At 32.8% G+C, this 26,050-nt stretch overlaps 1 protein-coding gene and 1 long non-coding RNA gene across 5 annotated transcripts in view; one reads left to right on the forward strand and one right to left on the reverse strand.

Annotated features, from left to right (window-relative positions):
• LOC135839911 (facilitated trehalose transporter Tret1-like) overlaps positions 1-26,050 on the reverse strand; it is a 44,179-nt gene that overhangs the window by 14,863 nt on the left and 3,266 nt on the right. Inside the window, exons 1-3 of one of the 4 annotated variants that reach the window (XM_065356167.1) lie at positions 23,715-24,753; positions 12,126-12,251; positions 6,004-6,332 (exon numbers count right to left, since the gene is read on the reverse strand). In XM_065356167.1, coding sequence (XP_065212239.1) covers positions 6,004-6,265 — 262 coding nt within the window. In that variant the 5' untranslated portion in view covers positions 6,266-6,332; positions 12,126-12,251; positions 23,715-24,753. Of the gene's footprint in view, positions 1-6,003; positions 6,333-12,125; positions 12,252-23,714; positions 24,754-26,050 lie in introns of those variants that run through there. The other 3 variants (XM_065356168.1, XM_065356166.1, XM_065356165.1) reach the window with 3 other exon arrangements.
• On the forward strand, positions 23,403-25,278 carry LOC135839917 (uncharacterized). The gene is made up of 2 exons (XR_010557661.1): positions 23,403-23,606; positions 23,696-25,278. It is a non-coding gene; the product is annotated as an uncharacterized LOC135839917 (long non-coding RNA).

Consider the following 26,050-nt stretch of genomic DNA (forward strand, 5'->3'; position numbering starts at 1 on the left):
TGGCTTTTTTACTGTGTTTTTGACCCCTAAAATCCTATTTAAGGAAAAAAAAAGAACAGACAAAAATTTCTGAACTAGACAAAAGCAAATTGAAAGAGGATGGACCCCAAAATACACCACCAGTGAAAATCTCAAGAGCTGGAATTCATTTTTTAATTTTGGATTCTTGGTGAATTTTTAAAAATGCAAATTTGGCCATTTTCTTATGAAAAAAATTGAAATTTTATCCAATCAGCATATTATAAGGCTACAGTTTAATTGATTGGCGATGGTTTCGAACCGTTCTGAGCCTCCAGCGGATTTTTAGACTCTTCAGCTGTGAATATAATTATCAAGGCATTTTTTGGATCTGAACTGGCACAAAAATATTTCGAAAATATGCTCCTAATTTGATCGAAAGAGTTACAAGGATGGTGATAACGAGTTTTATAGAAGCTAAAATTCATTTTCACTCAATTTTTTCGAAAACAGGAGGATTCAAAAATTCACCAGAGTCTCCAGAACAGTTTGAAACCATAACCAATCGACTCAGAATGTCAAAAAAAAGATAAACACCATATTTCGGTCAATTTTATGTTAATTTGATCAAATTTTAATTTGTTTTTTCATCAAAAATGAGCCAACTTTGAATTTTCAAAATTTGCCAAAAATCGAAAAATGAATTTCAACACCTGCAATTTTGGCTGATTGTGTATTTTTGGATCCTTTTTTGATTTTCTCGTATTGGGTTCAAAATTTTCCTGAAGTTGGAATGCTTTCCTTGTTGGTGAGGTTTTGAGAAAGTTTTTTTTTTTTTTTTTTTTTTTTTTTTGGTTCAGACACATGTTAAAAATATCTTAAAGGATAAGATAGGACCTTTACCCAAAATGATTCATTTTTCAAAATCATAAACGATATTTTTGGGACAAAAATTAGGAAAAAATAAACATTATGTTTTTTGCAATTGTTATTCCTAAATCAATACTCGACTACCTTATCTGGATTCCTACACAACTTCTGAAAAAGGAGAAAAGGAGTATAACCAATCAGAAATAAGTAGGTAATGAAATTTATGACTTATGACAAAATCTCAAATCACCAATTTCAAAAGGAACACAATAATAATGTTTTTTTTTTTGTTTTTTTTGCAAAAACGAAAAACCCGAGTATTATGGAGTTGATTCGCGTCAAACAGGCAGCGAATTACGCAAAGATTAATAAATTTAAAGCCTTCACTACGTAATAATAATTGATACATATTTAGCCTGATTCCGCCATTGGTTTCACAAATACGCGATATCAATCTAATTTTAAAACGTATTCTAAATTAAAAACAATAACACATCGTTAATTAAAAAATAATCGACTCGTAATCGTAACATTTCCTTTTCTCTTGTGCGCAAATATTTCATCTCAAGTGCAGGTAAGCAGGGGCCAATTGTACATATCAAAGATAAAAGATCCGAATTATGATAACATCTGCCCGCAATTATTTTCCCAAAAAAACATAATTCGATTAATAATTATAATTTATAACAGATTAAAAATATATCAAACACCTTGCGGAAATGATTTTCAAATTTAAATCGATAATTATAAAGATCAAAACAATGCACCATTTCGCATCCCTTTTCGTATACCGAATACCCATCAAGTTTAGGTTATGAATGAATTCTTAATGAAACACGTTTGTCGCACGTGAGCAGTAATGCGATGCACTTCCTCTCTTTATCAAATCGAATGTCTCTGTAGATAATACGCGAATAAGTACCTTTATAGCTTAATCATTGCAAATAATTTGAGGATTATTTCAACGTAGGTAAGGTACCTACTCGTATTTAAGTAGGCAATCGTCAAATTGTATCGTCAACAACCTTGCAAATTGACATTTCGTACTTATTGTGTTTCGAGTCTGTAAACAATTAATTGCGACAAATTTTGTGAAATTTTTTCACCAAATTGTTTACCTATAGGTACCTATACTGACGCGAGTTTGCAACATGTAATGAAATTTGTTTTTCGAATCCAAATTACAAAATGCAAAAAAAAAGTCCAACGATGAATTGGTCGTAATGTTTAACCCAATTTTACAATAAAGAGTTGGTTTGGGTTTTGTGGTCGAAAATTTATTAATGCGTTCACGACCGTGAATTTCACGCTGTGTAAATATGAAACTTCAAATTGTCTATTACATACATATCTCTATGTTAACATATAAGACGATTAAGACTCGCAAGTGACAAGCCAAATTAAGGAAATTATAGACTAAATTATTTAGCTATTGTAAGGAAGTGCCGCAGAGTTTATCGTATTCTTTTTTGTAACATAATTTAGGGTAACGAATAAGTATATACATTATACAACTATACGTAGATATCACATTGGATGATTTTTCACACATATGGGTCTATAATTTGGATTTGTGAGAATTTAATTTCGTACGTGGTGGTGGTTTTATTGTGTTGAAAAATTATCGAAAATCGATCTCGATGCTGATAGACAGGTCGGAGGACGGAGAAATCCTATCTTGAGAAGAGTGAGTAGTCCAAAGTCCGAATTTGGGAAGTAAAAAAATTGCTCGACGTTCATATTTTTCGTTTTTTTTTTTTTTAAATGTTGATAAGATATTTTTTAGCCATTTCTATCTTACGGTCAACATTTTTCGTATTTTAGAGCAAAAAATGCCTACGAGTAATTAAGTAAAAATGTCATTTTTCAGATCTCCTATTTCAAAACGTACATGGAGGTTAAACCAAAGAATCTAAAATTTATGTCAAAACAATTTTAAAATTCAATGACAAAACTCTTTTTCGAAAATGTTGCTAAAAATTGCCACAATTTATGTGTTTTTACTCAAAAACTGCATCATTTGTAATTATTTTTCAATTTTTAAACAATAAATAAAATTTAAAAAAAAAAACGAAAATGTTTCTCAAAAAATTACCTAAGTGGATTTTTTATTATTGTCTTACGTCCTAACCAAATTATTTAAAGAAATGTGCATATCACACGTTTTTTTCAAAAAACAAAAAAAACTTGACGAATTAAAAAAAATAGGTATTTGAAAAATGAAAATTACTAACAACAAAGTCTTTTAGTAAAAATACCAATATTAAATAATATCCAAAACAATTTTCTCATTTTCTTTTCATTTACGAGTGAGACATTAAAAAGATTTTAAAAAACACTGATTTTTATGAAATGTAAGCATCAGTGTTTGTTTGTTCTTTCAATTTTTTTCTACGCAGCTTACGATCAAATTGCATATGTAAGTATAGGTATAAATAATTTTAAAAAGTAGGTATAGGTAAGATTTGAATGAACTCACCTAGGTATTAAATTGTTCTGAGGTCTTGGAATAAGTATTCTCTTGTTCAACTTCAAGGGAAAAAATGATAGCATTTGAAGAAAAAAAAATTAAACCAATTTTACCCTTTCAAGAAAGAATAGGATGTGTATTTTTTGTTAAGAAAAAACATAAAAGATTTTTTCAGTATCCCTCTGCGTCTTTTGGTAATTTTTAAGCAAAAAAATAAAAGGATTTCTCAAACAAACAAAAAAAAACTCAAAAAATTTCTTCTCAAATAATATCAAAAAACTCAAGAGTCATCATTCATCAATCGACAGCAACTTTCACTTTTCCATGACAGTCTCACAAAATCTCACCATTTAAACATGTAAATTGCATAAAAAAATATAAAACTTTTGATTCAAAAAAAAAAAAAAAAAAAATTATAAAAAACAATACATACTTGTAGCTTTTCCACATTCTATAGAAATTGAGCTACTAAAGGGGCAATACAAATAAATTGAATCAATACCTACTCATCCAATTAGAAATTTCGGATTTTTGGGGCAAGATATGGAGTGAAAAATTTAATATTTAATTTATAAACCAACGCAAGTATGGGAGTTTGAGCACATTCGTCTATTTATTTTTACCCCTTTAACCTTCATCGTCAAATTTAAGATGGTGTTTTTCAAATTGTGGGGGGAGGGACGAGGTCCATAGAATTACATATTTATACAAATATTTCAACTTCCCAATCACAGAATCTAGAGTTCTTGAAATCAGTCAATAGTCTTCATAACCAAAATTTCCACGTTTATTTAAAAAAAAAAAAAAAAAAATACACCTGAATACAAGTTTTAATTGTGCGGCTGGAAACTTGGTGTAACATACGTATTTATACTTATATGTGACCCGCTCTGACAAAACCGACCATTTCGACAAAATTTCAAAAAATGTTTTTTTCTCAAAAATCTGATCTTTCAACCCTTAAAACTCATTTTAAACATCATTATTTTGGACACTTTTTTTTGTCGAAACGGTCGGTTTTGTCAGAGCGGGTCACATATGTATTTTTATTTTCCAAGATTTGTTCTGAGTAAAAAAATTCCAGTTATGGGCCTTTCAATTCGAAGTCTGTATTATTCAACTTCATAGTTCATTATTTGGCGTTTTTAAGTTTTTTCATTTTTATAGAGAAAAAAATCATAATTTCTCATCATTTTTTCTCTCCATTTTATTCGTATAAGTAGGTATTCCAAACCAATGCATATTTTATTAGGTAGGTAGGATTATAAAATTTTATCACTGACGTAGTACAATATTTTTTATGGCATACCTACCTATATTTTAAAATGTTGGTAATAATTTTTCTTATTTTCATCTTCGTTTATATTTTTGGTTTTATAGTTTTATTTATTTTACTTCTTGAACATTTTCAATAAAACAAGCTATATCGAGCCGAAGATTTTTTTTCAACTCGAAATATTACGATATGATGCTTGAATATTTTACTGACAAAATAGTTAACTTGAATTTTAGATAACAATTATTACCTTATTCCCCTCTCGTTATAGAAAAAAAATTCAAGTTTAAATTTTGTAAAAAAAAAAAAAACAGGTGAAAAGTCTGTAATTATTGTTTAAATTTTACACCGATTTTACTTACATTAGGCGTCTTTTAAAATCCACATCATAACTTGATAATTTTTCAAAACGAATTTTTAAAAAATAATCCACATTATTGACCCAATTTTAAATAACACTCTCCATTTACAAACGAAAATGACGAATCACCATTCGAAAACAGAAAACACCACGTGATACCGAATTTCATGACATAAATATATATAGGCAATTCATGTAGATGAATCGAATGATTACCAACTGCACATAAATGAAGATTACATCGACATTTTTCAGTTCATTCACTCGTGTCTTTGATCGAAGTTCTCATAATCTCCAAAACCCTATCCTTTATAACGTGGTACAAGGACGATCTATTTTTAATTTATTTTTTAATTGTCCCTCCGTTCGTGTTACTTTCTTGTTTCACCCTTTGAACAAATGGCATTTGAAATGAAATGTAATTAATCGTAGAGTGAAATAATTAAAAGGAATCTTTACAAAAGTTGTATAATATCGATTTTGGAATTCCTCCATCGAGTTCTCAAATTGTTAAAAAAAAAAAGAACGTTGTCTTTACATGTACCAGTGATAATAATGTGTACCTACACTGTAACCTGTAAGTACACAAAAACATAATCAATAGGTACCTTAATCGCTTTATATGGGTCATAAATTTGATAATAATTCGCGTATCACTTCGAATTGATAGTAAAATTCATTCATAAACATCTACCTACCAGTATAAAATTACACACGAGTAGAAACGCATAAAAAAATTAAGAAAAACAGTTCGAATCGTTGGATATTTCCAATTTCGTCGCATCACAAATTCATAGGTATCATAATTTTAAAAAAAATTAAAAATTATATATCAACACTATAATAATCACCCCATTTATGTAAAACAAATACACACACAAACTGAGTAAAAGTGCCAGAATAAAAATCAAACTATACAAATAGTACGATACTGTGTGAAAATGGCTAAAAAGCCGCGAAAATTAATATTATAGGTAAGTATACTTTCGCATATTTATGCACATCAGCAAAAAAAAAACCAACAACGACGTGAAAAATGACAATTTTTTTTATTAAAAATTTACGTACCCGCACACGTGGCTATAAAAACGTTAAATTTTGACGTCGTCCTGTCACCGCTCACGATCATCTTTGACCGACTGCACAGATTTTCGTCTCTATTGTCGAGCGAGCTCGTACTATCAATATAATCGCAATTAATACTCCGTTCTATAGATTCTGCACCTTTTTCATTAGTCCATTCCACCACACAACAAGGAGCTACCAACTCCTTTTTCTCCTCGTCGTTTAGTACCAGCTCCCCACTAACTTTGTGTTTTCCTTCCGTCATCTTGACTGTGTCCTTCGATGGGTAGGTATTTTCTCAAGTTCGAAAGCTCGGCTTCGTCTTCCAACACCTGTCAACGTACAACAACCCCGATATTATAACTATTAATTATTTTCAGGTTGGGAATTTGAATTTTTCTTTTTATGTTTTATTTATATTATGGACTGCGGTTTTTTTTTTTTTTTTTTTTTTTTAAAGAGAAGAAATTTTTTTGAGCATTTTGGGTCGAGTGTTGGAAAATATTGCTGTCAAAAAATTATTATTAGATTAAAATGTAAAATATTTTTGCGTTTTGTTAACTTGTTGTAGATAAATGCATGTAGTTTAGGGATCTAATACATACGTAGCTATCCAAGCTGGAAAATATCTATCTATGAACTCGTACTTACCTAAATTCAGATTAGGTAATCCAAAACAAACGTACTCGAACTAAATTTACTCCATATAAAAATTCCCTACCCACGTGATTTCAACTTTTTGGGCAGAATAATACTCGTCGAGGAGCCTTAGTTTTAATAACTGATTATCAATTTATTAGGAAGAAATAACTCTTGCTTCTCAGTTTTTACTATTTATTAGTGCAAAGCTTTTCAAACACCAAGTGTTCATCATCAGGCTTAAATCACTATTGAACAAAATAACCAAGTCTACAAGCTTATATACTAGTGTACAAGGGTGTGGTTGTTTAACAGTACAAGGGTGTGGCAGTACAAGGGTGTGGTCATGTGGAAGAGGGTGTGGTTGTAGGTGAGGATGTGGTAGGAGTCATGTCTTCAAGTTTGGTTTTAATAACAGAAAGTAGGATATTTTCTAAGGGTTTTAAGTCATTATTTAGTAAATTTGTTTTGTTTTTCTTCATGGCTATTGCTTCCCTAATGTTTAATTGAGATGGTTTATCTATTTTTTGTATGAGGTTCAGGTTTTCAAAGGAAGTAGTGTGGTTGGTGGCAATGAGATGATCTGAGAGAGCAGACTTATTTTCATATTTGTATTTAGCATAATAAAGATGTTCCTTGAACCTCTTTTTGATGTTTCTTTTGGTTTGACCTATATAAATTCCTTGGCAATCTTTACATTTGATTTTGTAGATGCCACTACAGTCTTCAGGTTTGTCTTTGTCTTTAGTGTTACCAAGAAGGTTTTTAATTTTGTTATCATTGGTGAAAATGGGTTGTATGTTGTGTTTTCTGAAGACTGTTTTCATTTTGTTTGTGAGAGGGGGATAGTAACTGATCCTAACTCTTTTGACATCATCTTTTTCAGCAATAAAAGTTGTGGCATCTCTGATTAGTTTTTTGTTTTCATGTTTTCTTATAAGTTTTTGGATAGATGTTTTTGTGTAGCCAAGGTTGGAAGCAATAGACATGATGTTTTTTATTTCTTTATTTTGGTTATTTTTATTTAGGGGGAGATTTAAACACCTGTGTATCATGCTGTTGAAAGCTGCAAATTTTTGGTTCCAAGGCTGGAAAGAGTCTGAAGGAATGTAGTTATTGGTGTGGGTGGGTTTTCTATAGATATCAAATTCAAGATGGTCAGAATGTCTAATGATTAACATGTCCAGAAAAGGGAGTTTGTTTTGTTGTTCAAGCTCATAAGTGAATTTGATGGTAGGATAGAGACTATTTAAAGCATTGAGGAATTCCTCAATGTTGAAGTCTTCAGGAATGATACACAGGATGTCATCAACATATCTAAACCATGCTTTGGGAAAGTTTTTATTGTTCTTTTTGAATTTTGTCTCAAGGTGGCTCATGAAAAAATTTGCCAAAAAGGGAGATAAGGGGTTGCCCATAGCTGTGCCTCCTGTTTGTTTGTAGTAAGTTCCATTTATTTGGAAAATGTTTTGAGAAGTGCATAATTTTATAGTATTCATATAATGGGTTATTTCTTTTTTGTTGATATTTTGTTCTTTTAGCCAGTTTTCTATCATTTCTAAAGTCTCAGGAATAGGCACACTGGGGAAAAGATTTTGTACATCAAAAGATATGAGCCTGTCTGTGTCATTAATAGTAATCCCTTGCAGTTTTTCTGCAAGTTCATAATTATTTTTAACTTGAAGAGTTTCAGGAAAAGGAAGGTTTTGGAGGTTACAAAGGAGTTTTTTGGCAATGTTATAGGAAGGAGAGTTGATATTGGCCACAATTGGTCTCATAGGATAGTTAGGTTTATGGATCTTGGGAAGACAGTACATTTTAGGAACTTTAGGATTGGAAGGAAAAGGAGTGTTATTAAGGAAGGGAGTAGTTTTCACCAAACTTTTCACTTCTTTCACCATTTTATCCACAGGATCACTTTTTAACTTCTCATAAGGTCCTTCATTAAGAAGGGTTTCACACTTTTCCAAGTATTCATCTTTCTTCATTATCACTACAGTGTTTCCCTTGTCTGCTTTCATATAGTAGACACCTTTCTGTCTCAAGCTTTTGATGGTGTTGTTGTGGGGATGAAATGGAATTCTTGTTGGTTTATGGGTTTTGATGATGTCTACCACTTCTTTCTTTATGCTGATTTTTGTTTCTGAGGTCTCTCTCCACAATGAAGCATCCACATCAGAAATAATATCTTCAATAGGAGGCCTCATGGGTGGTAAAGAGAATTTTAGACCCTTGTTTAGAAGGTCCAATTCTTCTTTGGAGAACACCACATCAGTTAGGTTTTTCACATACACAGTAGTCTCATTAACACTATTACTGTCACTGCCACTGACACTAACAACATTACTAACACCACTATGATTAATTTTTTCTTTTAACAGATTTTTCAACTTTTTGTTTTGTGAATTTCTTTTCTTTCTCTTTTTCTCCTCAATTGATCTGAACATCTTTCTTTCCATTTCATCCCACTGCAGTTTTGGTATGGTCTGGCTTAGTTTTTTGTGAAGTGCATATAGTTCCACTTCTATGCTGGATCTTTTTGCATACAGGCTGTGAAGCTCAGAGCTTAACCAATAGGTTTTGGCTTTCTCTAGAGCCCTTTTTGTGGAAGGAGTTTTCACTTTACTGTTAAACACCACACACTTAGGGAAAACATTGTGTACCCTACACTGTTTAAGAAAACTAATATCAAGAGGTATCAACTTCACCTTAGTTTTTAGACTTTGGTATCTGTTGAATAATGAATTAGGTTCATTAGGCTCGATTGCCATAATGTCAAAGGTAAAAAGAACCTTTTAGCGAGAAGTTTGTTAGATTAGGAAGAAATAACTCTTGCTTCTCAGTTTTTACTAGGACCTTATGAGAAGTTAAAAAGTGATCCTGTGGATAAAATGGTGAAAGAAGTGAAAAGTTTGGTGAAAACTACTCCCTTCCTTAATAACACTCCTTTTCCTTCCAATCCTAAAGTTCCTAAAATGTACTGTCTTCCCAAGATCCATAAACCTAACTATCCTATGAGACCAATTGTGGCCAATATCAACTCTCCTTCCTATAACATTGCCAAAAAACTCCTTTGTAACCTCCAAAACCTTCCTTTTCCTGAAACTCTTCAAGTTAAAAATAATTATGAACTTGCAGAAAAACTGCAAGGGATTACTATTAATGACACAGACAGGCTCATATCTTTTGATGTACAAAATCTTTTCCCCAGTGTGCCTATTCCTGAGACTTTAGAAATGATAGAAAACTGGCTAAAAGAACAAAATATCAACAAAAAAGAAATAACCCATTATATGAATACTATAAAATTATGCACTTCTCAAAACATTTTCCAAATAAATGGAACTTACTACAAACAAACAGGAGGCACAGCTATGGGCAACCCCTTATCTCCCTTTTTGGCAAATTTTTTCATGAGCCACCTTGAGACAAAATTCAAAAAGAACAATAAAAACTTTCCCAAAGCATGGTTTAGATATGTTGATGACATCCTGTGTATCATTCCTGAAGACTTCAACATTGAGGAATTCCTCAATGCTTTAAATAGTCTCTATCCTACCATCAAATTCACTTATGAGCTTGAACAACAAAACAAACTCCCTTTTCTGGACATGTTAATCATTAGACATTCTGACCATCTTGAATTTGATATCTATAGAAAACCCACCCACACCAATAACTACATTCCTTCAGACTCTTTCCAGCCTTGGAACCAAAAATTTGCTGCTTTCAACAGCATGATACACAGGTGTTTAAATCTCCCCCTAAATAAAAATAACCAAAATAAAGAAATAAAAAACATCATGTCTATTGCTTCCAACCTTGGCTACACAAAAACATCTATCCAAAAACTTATAAGAAAACATGAAAACAAAAAACTAATCAGAGATGCCACAACTTTTATTGCTGAAAAAGATGATGTCAAAAGAGTTAGGATCAGTTACTATCCCCCTCTCACAAACAAAATGAAAACAGTCTTCAGAAAACACAACATACAACCCATTTTCACCAATGATAACAAAATTAAAAACCTTCTTGGTAACACTAAAGACAAAGACAAACCTGAAGACTGTAGTGGCATCTACAAAATCAAATGTAAAGATTGCCAAGGAATTTATATAGGTCAAACCAAAAGAAACATCAAAAAGAGGTTCAAGGAACATCTTTATTATGCTAAATACAAATATGAAAATAAGTCTGCTCTCTCAGATCATCTCATTGCCACCAACCACACTACTTCCTTTGAAAACCTGAACCTCATACAAAAAATAGATAAACCATCTCAATTAAACATTAGGGAAGCAATAGCCATGAAGAAAAACAAAACAAATTTACTAAATAATGACTTAAAACCCTTAGAAAATATCCTACTTTCTGTTATTAAAACCAAACTTGAAGACATGACTCCTACCACATCCTCACCTACAACCACACCCTCTTCCACATGACCACACCCTTGTACTGCCACACCCTTGTACTGTTAAACAACCACACCCTTGTACACTAGTATATAAGCTTGTAGACTTGGTTATTTTGTTCAATAGTGATTTAAGCCTGATGATGAACACTTGGTGTTTGAAAAGCTTTGCACTAATAAATAGTAAAAACTGAGAAGCAAGAGTTATTTCTTCCTAATCTAACAAACTTCTCGCTAAAAGGTTCTTTTTACCTTTATCAATTTATTGTTAACGTTCATCGAACTTCAAGAATCGTTATGCCAGTAGGTGGTACTAGGAAGAAAGTCTGATTTTCAGTTATCTTTTTGCAGTTCAAACTTCGGATTGCTGAACCATACAATCAGCTTTTTTTTCAACTTGACGCGTAAAAAAAATGTAGATTTCATCGGAGAAATCGGAAAAACCATTAATTAAAAATATGATAAACATTGTTTTTAAAATTATTTAAAAAATATGAATAAATAAATTGTCTAAAATAGCAGAAGGCTGAATATAATTTTTTTAAATATTAAAAAATGTCATTATAAATTGATAAAATATGTAGGTACCTATAATGAAAATATTCGAAGCAGATCGCAGCACTTTAAAAAATTCGATGAATAAGTCATTCATTTCAAAATTAACATTTTTATAAACTTTCAAAATTCTTAAATTTTGAAGGCGAAAAAACAGACTCCTCATCACAAAAAACAACATTAATCTCGAAATAAGAATTTTTTTTAAAGATTTTGCCCTCTCTCCAAACGGCTTCCGGTTTCTTTTCATATTGAACTTTTTAAAGAATTTGTTGCCTATTCAGATTTTTAAATTGTTCAAGCCCGAAAAACACACTTTTCACGTAAATAAATGAATAAAAATTAAAAACCGTCGTCGCTCGAATCTGATGGTTTTATTTTTCAAAACTGAAATTTTCAAAACTCAACCATTCAATCGTTCGTCGAATTTTTCTCTTCTTCCGTTTTGGAAAATCATTCATCAAATTTTTTCAAGTCAGAATGCAGTTTATGAATATTTGAAAAAGTATATTACCTATGTTTGTTTTTTGTTGTTTTCAAGTTTCAAGGGTTAATTTTCACAAGGTAACTTTTCATGTTTGAATTTTGATGAATAAGGAATGTTGAAAAAATAAGTACATCTGAGTAAATTCTTTAGCGTCTGAAAAGAAAAATTAATTTTAAAAATATCTTTTGATGGTCTTGTTCAGATATAAAGACGATCCTCGCCCCTCCCCTCACACAATTTGGGATTTACCGGTAATTGTTTATCACAAAACTCTTTCAAAAAATTCGGTGTTGCGTGATGAACATTTTTTCTCATATACGTATCAATCAGAAAATTTTCAGTTGACCCCTCCCCCTCCCTTTCCAAGAAAACCACAAGTTTCATCCCTACACGTTTTTTTGAAACATAATTTTCTACTCACATTTACCTAGTAGGTCTAGGTATTTTATACCTAAAATTATCATTGAGCTAAGCAAAAAAATTTAGCCATGCCTCAAAAACACCAAGTATAATCCATCTCGCAAACTCCTACTTCACTTGTATAAATCTCTAATTCGCAGTAAAATTCAGTATGGAAGTCCATGTTTTGCAAATATCTCAAATAAAACTTCTAATATCCTAAAAACAATTCAAAATTCAGTCCTAAGGATGTGTTTAGGAGCCCTCTATTCCTCTCCAATAGATGGCCTTTATTGTGAAGCAGCAGAATTACCCCCCGATTTTAGAAGAACTCTCATAACAAACAGATTCATCTCAAATGCATCCACCAACCCTTCCCATCCACTCCAAAACTCACTTAACCCACCCAACCCCCAACATTTTGATCATATAGAAGGACCCATTTCTAATTTCATCACAATGTTGAATGATCTTCAAATCAATCCTAAAACACTCATTCAACAACCAATATCAAATCCCCCTTGGCTCCTCAGGCCTTCTCAAGTCAATACACAACTTATTAACTACCCAAAAAATAGCTAGGTACTCTACACTAGTAATAAAACAAAACTATCTTGAACTCTTATCAGAATACAAAAAATTTAATCTCTGCTTTACAGATGGGTCATTCCACGTCAATTGGACCAAGAAGTGGTAGGTGGGTTCGGCGATTTTTTTGAAATTTTTCCTGTGGAAAGACCTTCCGAAGGGATGACCAATGGCGCAAATCGCAGCCCTCTAGCCCATTTTTAACGGCAGCCAGGGGGTGTCAAAGTTTTCAGTGAACCTAAAATATCATCCATTTCAGCAGTGGATTGCTCGATAACCGCGATGCCTACCGAAATGGAACTTTTCCCAATAGTTAGGGGTTTTGAAAGGCTTTTTCGTGATATCATAAAAATCAGTGTTGCCACTTTTTTTCGTACGAAAAATTAGCTCGAAAAGTTTCAAAACGTAGTTTTCATATCGTTCCGACTCTCAAAAATTCTGAAAAAAATATATTATGGACAACTGTTCATGCTGAACAACATATTAAAAAATTGGGATGGTAACTTGTAATAAAGTCGATTTACAAAAATTTATACTTTGCGAAAAAATGCGATTTTTTGATTTAAAACATGAAAAAAAGTTTTGATAGGTGAAATTGACCCATTTGACCCCTATTTTTACATATCTGTTGAAAAAGTTGAAAAAACTCCTTTCACTCAATAAAATGAACTCATCACAAAAAAAATCAAAATTCGAAAAAATTCAATTTTCAATTTCAAACATCAAAAAAAGTTTAAATTTATTCAGTTGTCTTATTTTGACCACTTTCTGACGTACTTATTTCATGAAAAAGTTGATAAAAATCTCACTCACAGCAAAAAAAATAAAATTTGCTTTTTTTTGGATTTTTTTGAATTTTGATTTTTTTGTGATGAGTTAATTTCACCGAGTGAAGGGGTTTTTTCAACTTTTTCAACAGATATGTAAAAATAGGGGTCAAATGGGTCAACTTCACCTATCAAAACTTTTTTTCATGTTTTAAATCAAAAAATCGAATTTTTTCGCAAAGTTTAAATTTTTTTAAATCGACTTTGTTACAAGTTACCATCCCAATTTTTTAATATGTTGTTCAACCTGAACAGTTGTCCATAATATATTTTTTTTAGAATTTTTGAGAGTCGGAACGATATGAAAACTACGTTTTGAAACTTTTCGAGCTAATTTTTCGTACGAAAAAAAGTGGCAACACTGATTTTTATGATATCACGAAAAAGCCTTTCAAAACCGCTAACTATTGGGAAAAGTTCCATTTCGGTAGGTATCGCGGTTATCGAGCAATCTACTGCTGAAATTGATGATATTTTAGGTTCACTGAAAACTTTGACACCCCCTGGCTGCCGTTAAAAATGGGCTAGAGGGCTGCGATTTGCGCCATTGGTCATCCCTTCGGAAGGTCTTTCCACAGGAAAAATTTCAAAAAAATCGCCGAACCCACCTACCACTTCTTGGTCCAATTGACATGGAATGACCCAAATGGATCAAAAATACCAACACTTCATTCAGGGTATGCCTACTCTATTATTGATAAAATATCAAATTTTAAAATCCATAACTGCTCTTCAATCTACTCTACACTGCCGAACTCACAGCTATTTTCCACTGTCTCTGTGATATATTCACTTATGAATCAGAAAATAAGTCTTTCTTAATTCAGAGTGATTCCCCCAGCTCACTAACTGCTATCCAAAATCTATTTTCTGACCACCCCCTAATTCAAAATATCCATAAAACTCTATTTGATTTACAAAATTCAAACTTCTCCATCCAGTTTATGTATGTACCCAGCCATGTTGGAATCACAGGAAATGAAATTGTAGATAAAAATGCAAAATCCGCCACTACTCTTTCTCTTCTCATATTTATCACAGCTGACGACCTTAAATCTATCTTCACCCAAAACACACTTAAGAAATGGCAAAACTTTTGGTCCCTCCAAACATCAAGCAAGCTCTTTCACCACAAAAAAACTACTCAGCCTTGGAAAACCTATCTCAATCAAATAGACTTGAAGAAATCATTATAACCAGATTGAAAATTGGCCACACAAAAATCACCCACAATCATCTCTATGAAAAGGCCCCAAAACCCACATGCCAGTTCTGCACGTCAGAACTTATATCTGTCCAACACTTACTATTTCGCTGTCCCTCCTTACATCAGCACAGACTATCCCTACAAATAGACGAAAGATCCCTATTCATACCAGACGACCCTTCCGAAATAAAAAAATTCTTAGACCTAATTTAAAAACTTGACCTTAACAACTCGATTTAAATCTCACAGGACGGATGTAATAATCAAGTAGGTAATTAATTACAAATACCCCCCCCCCCCAAAGAAAAAAACTGAGAAAATGTAATAAAAAAATTTCAAAAAATTTACTGTTTAGGTTACCTATTAGGGTGGATTACAAAAAGAAAATGCCACTGGATTTTGACCAAATCCAGTGAAAATCTTCCTTTTGAGTTGAAACTCACTCAGAAAAAAATTTAGCTAAGCAGGTGCCTCTTAAAGTGAGATATGGGTCTTCAAAGATAAGAGAAAGTGTTTTTGAAAAAATTGTGATTTTTGTGATTTTTTCGTTCTAGCCTCTACCTAACCTGTTTTGGAAAGAAAGAATAAAAATGGTCTGGTATTGAGGATCTACGTCGATCTGGACCATTATCATGAAAATTCAAGACCATTTTTAGGATTACACCGAGTCCTCCTTAAAATATTCAGCCATTGAAAGAAAATCGGCTTCCCTTCTTTCTCCTACTTTCATTATTATGTACTTCCACTTCGTACGTAAATTTCCTCTTGAAATTCGAATTTTAAAACAACATTGAATTTCTTCGCAAGAAATAAAATAATATAAAAAGCTTAACTTATCAACATTCAACATGCATTACACATTTATACCTACGCCTAATCCTTTCCAAATTATTTTCCCAGATGTTAAATACACTTACCTACGCAGGTAATCGAAACACTGACCCTGAAAGTGTTATGATTTTCTGTAAAATGGAAGGTTGCGAAATATAACTAGGTACTCATTACCTACTTTTTCCCCCTGATAATGTCCAAGTACTAATTTGTATAGCGGATTAAGTAGATTACAATTCTAGATTTTGAAATTAAGGAAACCCTTCAATTAAATTTCCAGTTAGAAGAATCACATTGGCTCGTACCTCATCGTCGTACACGCGACTAATAAGTATCTTTCTTCGAAAACGCATATCCTACCTACTCGTGTTATTTTTAAACCTCCGACTTGTCTCTAAATACCTTGTCAATCTCTATAGGTCTTTTTTTATATAAGAGTACCTACTTGGTCATTACGAGAGAGATATATAATTGAGAATCTTTCTGCGGTGTTAATTATTCGTCAATTGACTGCTTATATTTGTAGTATTTACACAAACAAATATGCGTAAACGTTCTCACTTCTTATATGTAATATGTACATATAACTCGCACGCACATTCGTTTCGAATCAGATAAATTTAAATACATATGTCTATTGTCTTTGTTATGTGCGAGATATTTTGCTCGTTTTAATTCGATTAATACACCATCATCTTCACACATGATTCCCTCGTGGTGTACATTCGAGCATTCGATGTGGCTTTTATTCAGGGAGAGGAGAGGGGGGGGCGCAGTAATTACCCGATGAGATTATATACATACCTATATTACCTACCTATTCATAAGACTTATTACGAGCTGAAATTACACGGTCGCTATAATGTAAGAAGAACCATTTGTTTTCATCGATTCACTATTATAAAATTTACTTGCAAGAATTGTAAACAAAAATGCATTTTTTCTAAAACCAAAAAAATTACTCTCATGAAACCATAAGTCTATTAATAGGTAACGTATCTACGTCTTAGTATTACTATTTTTTTTTTCGTAACCGAACAAAAATTAGGCTGATATGGTAATGTCGTGAACAAGGTGATATTTTTTCAATTTTCCACGCTATTGTCTGGGTGAGTTGTAATGATCACGTTTTTTTTCTCTACCACGACCTTGAACTTTTTAAATCCTCAAATTAAAAATTTAAAGATGCGATAACTTGGTGAACTTTCGCGTTCGTAAAGAACTTTTCACGAATAGAATGTTCTTCTTATCGCGACAAGTCTATACGTTTAAACGTCCAATAAAAAAAAGTAATAATAATAATAACAGAGAGATAAAGATAATGAATGAAAGGTGTGTTGCAGTGCACCTTGTTCTCGTCAAGAATGCACCATGTGTTTTTTTTTACGTTTCAAAGAATTGAGATTAATTTTTCGTAGTAGGTAGTTAGGTACATTACATACATACATACCCACGACAATTATTGGTGAGTAGGGGTACTCGCTTTTATGACCTTTTATTTTTTTTCGGTTTCAAAACGAGGAAAATTTTACGATATTTTTCACGAATAGGTATAAGTATAGGTATAAATACGTAGATAAGAATTTTCCTTATTTTTTAACCGTTATGGGTAAGTCCAAGATATTTTATCAATTACCTAAATCCAGACTTGAAAATTTTCCATTATTGCATCAATGTCAATAAACTTAATATAAATTCAAAGTGCTGTTAAAGGTCACCATACTTCTACCCGTACATATAGCAAATTTAATTTCAATAAAATTAATGCACGTCAAGTTATACATGTAAAGTTTGATAATGATGGTTGAATGACAGATGACGAATTTTTACACAGTATTGTCACATGAGAAGGAAGTTGTACTCGTTTATCATTTCAATTACTTCTTTTTTCTGTAGAATTTTTACTATATCGTGTATTTTAATAGAAAGATTAGGTACCTATTACGTGAATGAGTGAATATTTTTAATTTAAGGGAGGAATGTTATCTGATACCTACATCGGAATAATTTTACTGATAGTGATATGTGAATGCTCTCTAGATGAAATTATCGCAACAAGTGTATACAGGGTGTCTAATAATAGCGGTGAACATCCGATACAAGAAATTCCCCAATGTGAAATTAAAAATTTTTAATTAATTAAAACTGTGTACTTGCAATTTAGATCAAAAAGATATGCATTACTTACCTATTATTCTTTATTCTCGTCAGTATGAAAAGAAAACCAATTTTCATTTCGGAATATTCGTGACTTTTTGTGTCGGATGTTCTCTGGTATTATTAGACACCCTGTAGGTCTTTTTTTCACGTATTAGTACATAAATGTTTGAATCTTTTATCTAAAATAAATTGAAATCGTTCAAGAATGGTCTACAGCGAAACGTTAAATGTTCGATCAATTTTTGAAAAAGGAATTCCAAGTATAAAATTTCCTCTGTGCAGGTACGAATCAATTTTTCAAATCATGTAGGTATACTTACATGTTAGGGTAGATCGCGAGATGAAAATGTTGGCAGAATTTGACGGAATTTAGTGGAGACCTTCATTTTGAGTTGAAAATCACTTGGAAAATTTTTTAGCTCCGGAAGTGCCCCTAAAGGGGAAGTATGGGCTCTCGGAGGGAGAGCATTTTTGAAAAAATTGTGGTTTTTTCGTTTTAGTACCCCTACCCACTCATCCAGTTTTGCAGAGGCCTGCAGAACGGGGAAAGGCATGAAGGAGGTGTCTCGCGACCCATCTCACCCCTCCCCCTCTCAAGACAGAAAAATGCTGGCCAAAAGTTGGGAATTTTTGGGATAAATTGGGTGACTTAGAAAAGGTTGGAAAACTTGAGAATGCTCAATCGGAAAGAATTTGTGTAAGTTGGGAAAATCGACGAATTACCAAAAGGGTAATTCTCAAAAATTGGGTATATTTCAATACTTTTTTTTTTTTTTTTTCAATTTTGAAAATTTTAAAATACACACTTTTTTGAAATTTTCAAAATTGGACTCATAAATATACATACCCTCGACCTCATTTTTGGCATTGGTCTCAATCAACCCCCCCTGGGGTAGTGGGAGGGAAGGTTTTAAGACGTCTTAAAGACATGACGAGGAAAAAATTATGCAGGCCGAAATGTGAGAAAATTTCTAAAAAAAGGGCATTGGACAATATCATTTGATGAAATTTCTTGTGTCAATGTAACCGTACATACTGCTTACATATTTTTATACTTGTTTTCGGACAGCCAGCCAAACATAACGGCAAAAATATTGAGACACGACTATGGAAGTTGAATTTGAGACATGTACAAATTTTACATGTATTTCGATTTTTTTACTAGCTAAATTAATTGGCATTGGTCTTTTGAAATGTGGATAGCACTCTTATCAACCATTCGAATCGGTGTGACCATTTATCCACATAAAAAAATATTTTTAAAATGGTAAAAAAAAAATCTGAAAAATGAACACGGCGATGGACATTGAAGTCGGGGGACAGACTTTGAACCCCCTCTAAAGTTATATAATAAACGTTTTGAGTTCAACTGATAGCGTCAAAATGTAGAAAATTTCATCTAATCTAGCATATTTAAATCATAAAAACGGGATTGAAAAAAAAAACCTGTGCTGGGACAAGACACGACTAGGAACTTTTGGCCATTAAAGCGATTCCAGGTGGGAAGGGGGAGGGGGTCTAAGCATGTTTAAATAGTTAAATAGATGCCCCGGTGGTATTGAATCAAGTTCTGAAAAAAAAATTCACATATCTTATATACTTTTGAAGAAATTGCTAGAAATGTGTCTTGGGACAGAAATTTGCCCAATTTTTGAGAATTACCCAAAAACCATGGGCTTTTACTTCTTGAATTATACAGTTTCAAGAAAATCTCAACTTTTGCTAAAATACCAAAAAAGTTATATTTTTTGTCAAAAATTTGTAAACAATTTCTACTTTTTGACAAAATCGATTCTTTTTTAAAATAGGTACAGGTATATGTGACCCGCTCTGACAAAATCAACCATTTCGACAGAATTTCAAAAAATGTTTTTTTCCCAAAAATCTGATTTTTCAACCCTTAAAATTCATTTTAAACTCAGAAGTCATTATTTTGGACACTTTTTTTTGTCAAACGGTCGATTTTGTCAGAGCGGGTCACATATACAAATTCTAGAGTGATTTCAATTTCAAGATTATTTACACCTGCGGAAGGTTCAATTGTGAATTTTTGGATTTCAGAAGGGTTGTCTGGGATGGTCATTGCATCTGGGTCTATTTGTAGTGATAGTGTCATTGAAAATGAAGAAAGTCACTGGAGTAGTGTTTGTCAACCTCACAGCAGCTTTTGACACAGTGTGCCACCAATTACTCCAGTATAAGGTGTACCAACTTACAAAGGATTTTAAATTTACACAGACAGTCACTATGTTGATGAAAGACCGAAGATTTTATGTGACACTCAATGGCAAAAACAGCACCTGGAGGCGGCGGCAAAAGAACAGATTGCCCCAGGGCAGTGTTTTGTCTCCAATTCTCTTTAACATTTACACCAACGAGAACGACCAACCAGTTGGGCCAGATCAGGGCTGTTAAATTACCGTAATTTATTCGCTGGTAAAATACGGCGGTAAAATATAGTATTTTACCATTTTGGATATGAAGAGTTATTTGTAGTTTGACTTTGAAGTTCTGAACTTCTGACCTGCCTCTGAAGTAAATTTTCATCTGTTTTAGGTGTTATTAGAGATTATAGGAAATTTTCCATGGACATTTTTTGGAAATTTATGGGGAAAATTTTTGGTAACTTTCAAATCATAAATTTCTATGGAAATTTATGAAGGAAAGATGGAGAAAAAAGTGTTCAATTTGGCTTTTTGGTAAATTATGGTAAAATACGATAATAAACTTTTGGTAAAATACGGTAAAATACCGCCGTAATTCACCAACATAAATTACCTTACAGCCCTGTACACAGTCAACGTCAGTCTTAAGACAACCAACCATGCAACTAACCCTAGTAAACAAACTGTATAGTAGTGTATGAACACAAGATTTCCTGGATTCTGCATCCAAAAAGTCGGCTTCAACTTCCGCCGTTTTTTTGGTTGAAATTTGAAATATTCGTCCATTATATATTATGGTTTATGGTTGACGCCTCAAACCAAATTCAACAAAGACAGAAACATGAAACATGCTCTTTTCATCTCAGAAATCATGAAGCAAAGGGACAATTGAATATTTGATGGGGTGGAACAGATCTGAAACATGCAGATAACCCCAAATAGCTAGGTGTAACCCTAGTTGGGTCTTTCACCTACAAAAAGCACCGTGAGGCAACTGAGATGAAAGTTGCCGCAAGACCAAATACAATTTGCAAACTAGCAGGCAGCAGTTGGAGAGCTAAGCCCCGAGTTATGAGAACATCTGCGCTGGCACTGTGCTATTCTGCTATTCAATGGGGGTGGGGGAGTATGCCTGCCCTGTTTGGGGTCGTTCAGCAATCAGCATATGCAAGTAAATTTGATATACCATTAAACGAAGCATGTAGATTGGTGACAGGGTGCTTACACCTAACACCATTGAATAATCTGTAGGTATGAGTTGAACGGAATTGCCCCACCAGCAGTCAGACGTGAAGTTGCATCCATGACAGTGAGATTCTGCGTTGACCTAGGGCATTGTCATCAGGGCCGTAGAGAGCCAGCGAGGCCTGGGGCAAAAAATTGAGGGCCCCGTTAAAAAATTTCACCCCCCCTCCCCATCCAGTACGTTTAAAAAAATGTATTTATATTTGATGAAAAGTAATGTGATTGTGATATGTGGTTTTGATTTTGAAGTGTGTTTTGAAATTTAAAAATATGAAGAGAAGAGAAGGTAAAAATATTGCCCGAGCGGAGCGAGGGCGAACATTTTTTTGGGAATTACGTTTTAAAAATTGTGGTTTTTAACAATTTTAAACACAATTTACAAATTTTAGAGTTGCCAGTTCATCACTGAACATTTGAAATTTCCAATTGCCAACTTATTAAGCTTTCTCAAAAAATGAGGGCCTTCTGGAAAACGAGGACCCGGGGCAAATTGCCCCATTTCCCCCCCTCTCTACGGCCCTGATTGTCATCAAACTCCAAGGCTATACTTTTATAGTTCTATTGAACAATTGGAAATTTTCAAATCGCTTAATTAGGGTAAGTTGATGTTTTGAAAATTTTGTTTTTCTGAAATATTTCACTTCAATTGAACCACAATATTGAAGGATATTATTTCAAAAACTGGGGAAATATTTTGAAACACAGTGATAAATTTTTAACTTTCAAATTTACTTCCAACTTCAAAGACATAAGCAGAACAAGACACGATCGAGTATGAATAAATCAGTCTAACAAGGAAGTTATGTCCCAGGAGTGCACGCAAAAATGCATCACCAGCCAGTAAGTGCATTTTTCAATTTTTGGTAAATTATTAAAAATCCTATTTAGATCGAAAATGAGAAAAAAAAACCATAAATTATACCTAGGTACCAATTGGAAAGCTGAAATCAAGTTTTTAGCTTACTTTCGACCCTCCAAATCTAAGTATATTAAAAACCGTTTCGAATCGTTTTGAGCAGTTCCGCAGCCTCTGGCAAATTTTTGAAAATTGAAATTTCCATAAAATTTCACCCATCGAAGTTCAGAAGCTAAAATTTAATCACTTAATTACCCTCATTTCAACACGCTGAGTCGTTTTGAGGCGGTATTTCCGATTTCAGAATGAAAAAATCTTAAAAAAAGTATCGTTATAATTTAGCAGAATTACCACAAAAAGTATTCAAATTGAAGTAATTTGGCTCACTGAAGAGGCCACCATTGCCAAAATAATATTATTGTTTGTTCATTTTGTGTGAGCTGTCATAGTACAAAAATGTTACCTATAATAATTGGAAAGGGAAATATTTTCCAAAAAAATGTTATAAACTCAAATTCAGTTACTTGGGAGCTGCATTTTTAAAATTTTGAAATCAGTTTTAAAGGTTAAAAAAGCAACAAAAAATGCAAAATAAATTTGATTTGACAAAAAATGCAAAAGGCTGGGGCTAGAAGTATGAAGAATTTTACGTTGATGCAAAACTCATGACTGGTAAAAAAGATGCGGCGCGGATGCTTTTAAAAAATGATAGGACGAAGATGTGATTATATAATTTTAAATTTTGTGACCATTATTCAAAATCTTAGCAGGACGATGACGAACGACCTTTGAATTCTTTAATCTTTTCCGGTTCAATCTTTTCTTACTTTTTAATCATTTTTTGTTTGTTTTTAAACTTAATAGGATGAGCTACTCTCTATAGATAAATATGTCCTTATTAATCTTATTAATCAGCATCAATCAAACCCAGTTATCAAAACGATATCAGCTGTGAGAGAGAAAGCATATGACGTACATATTTGTACTTGATGTATTTCAACAATTTTTCCGTTGGTTGTAGGAATTTTTAAAAAACAAAAATCCATCTAACAGAATCGAGGTGGGAGAGGAGCGGGGTTGTCAGAGTAAAAATCTTTCCCAATTTCTATTCTTCTATCTACTACCTAGTTTATGGATTACCACTTTTCTTGTGGAAATTATTTCCCTCTATTTCTTAGTTAGTAATGCCCAAAGTTGAGCTTAGTTCAAAATCTACGAACTACTAATCAGGTAGGTAATCACAATCAAGAGATAAGTAATTTTTACTCAAGTTGGTAGGTATAATTTTTTTTTAACTCTAATATTTATCATAATCTAAGCAGGAAGAACTCAGCTTACCTAGTTCTCGGCGTTGTGTTTATGGCCCTTGGAAACAAATTCCACAATAATCCGGCGTTTTACCCACCAAATAAGCAGGTAAAACTTTTGTAATACTTTCATATCAAACTACTTTCGTGTGATCCACGGTGAGAGAATGGATCTCTCCCCCCCCAAAAAAAAACAATCACAAACCGATCAGTAAAACCACGTAGGTATGTGGTATAGTTCACGTGTGGTACACAAACCATTAGTTGAAAAAGAACTGCGGACGGTTGGACACTTGGACGAGAGAGAAAAAAAAGCTGCATAAACGATCTGAACAGCCAAAAGAAGAGAAACTGAGTAATGTGCACACCGTATACCATATAAACAATTATGTTGCGTGGAAAAATTATAAATATACACAAGATAAGAGATATCGAGAGCAACTAAACAGATATCTGGATATAATGCAGCATAACCTTGCGTATTATAGAAGCATTATTTTAATCGATGGAAAAATACCGATTAGAAAATTGACGATGCATCAATTTTTTGCCACGAATTTCCAAGCGTTGAAATTTTTTCTCAACGACTCATTCAATTCAGTACCACACGAAGTAAAATTCCTTACTGTGTTGTGAGCGAGGCACATTTTACGCAGATAAATTATAGGCTGGACACGTTTGAACGAAGGATACGCCAAAAGGTAAAGAAGTAGCGAAAAAATTCACGAATGTCGTAAAAAAAATACACCTATATAGAGGGATATCACGTCCCAAACATATACGATGAATCAATCAATGGCGATCAATCGCGCCAATAAGAAATGAATTTTTTCAACGATGAAGAGGACGAAGATCTAGGTGTCATTGAATGTGAAAATCATGACCGCGGTTTCGATTTTTCTCTCGTAAACTATTCTAGATGACATACGATCTCTAAACGGAAGCTAAAAAGTGGTAAGGTATTGACCTTCGACTACCTGTGTGTGTGTGTTTTTTTTCTACCTATATGATTATTTCATTCGTCATTCTATTGAAAATTTATATTCTTCTTACGTTCGTTACAGCGATAAATTTTTTCCACTTGAATTTATTGGACACCCAGTGACATAATTACACATCCGAATGTAAACAATAATATAAATATCACGTGTCCAGACGATGCTATGAGCAAAAAAAAAATGTATTCTTCCAAATGTAAATATAGCACTTTTCTCGTCTACTAGATTTAAAATTGGCATACCTACACTCGTATACATTTAAGAGATTATGAAAAAACCCACCAATTGGTCCAATTATAACGTAACGTAACGTGACTGAAATTTTTTAAATTTAAGACCAGCGTTTAAATTAATTACCTACCCAATACCTATGAAATTTATCGCGAAAAGTGATCTGTGTAATTGAAAACACGAGTTCCATAATAGTATACTGGCAATAAAACGTTGCAAATTGAATTTATTTATAAATTATCGTTTAAGAAGTTCATTTATATGTATATGGTTTAATAAGCACTTTTCATTTGCTTGTTTTCAACAACACTTTTCTTACATAAAACTGCCAACAGGAAATTTCAATAAAAGAGTCAGTATAGCGAATTTTTTTTCACTCGTCTTTGTCAATGAAGAAATTCAACTTGAATTGAGGATTTTTATTATTCAGTCGACGAATGTGCTGCTATGAAAGAAAATTTCGTTTGTATGGGTCAATTTTATTTATGTACAGAGTTTCTACTAATTGCATATAGGTTAATGCATTTATACTTGAGGATCAATTGAAATGACTCGGATCATTTTGATTTGTATCTTTTCTTCGTTTATAATTACTCGAGGTCAATAATTATGAATTTAACATTGTGATCTGAAATGTGAGTGGAAAAATTTTAAATCCAGAGTTTTTGGCATTTTCAAGATCTTTTCCCACCATAGTAAAATTGATTTGCTTTACCCTCGTGCAAAAGTCTAAAAAAAATGGTCACCAAAAAGCCCTCTAAAAAGTCGACTTGAAAAATGAGGAATAAAATTTCATGAGATTGATCTATAGAAAGCTGACGAATTTTGGTATTTATCCTATTTTTGATCCGCCAAATCGATTGGAAACAGTTTGAAACCGTTTTTCGAGCAGTCATGAAGCCTTCCCAAGTTCCCAGTAGATTTTCCAGAGTTTTAATTCCCACAAAATTTTACCAAATGAAGCTGAAACGCTAAACTTCACTTTAAAGCCTAATTCCAACACGCTGAGTTGACTGAAGATGGTTTCAGGCCGTTCTGGAACCGCCAGTGATTATTTTAAAAAATTTCATATTATTTTTCAGAAATGACCTTGTCAAGTTTGAAAAATCTGTTGGGAGGCTTCAGAACTGCTCAAAAT

The sequence above is a fragment of the Planococcus citri genome, chromosome 3 (assembly GCF_950023065.1).
Source record: "Planococcus citri chromosome 3, ihPlaCitr1.1, whole genome shotgun sequence".
NCBI classification, from domain to species: domain Eukaryota; kingdom Metazoa; phylum Arthropoda; class Insecta; order Hemiptera; family Pseudococcidae; genus Planococcus; species Planococcus citri.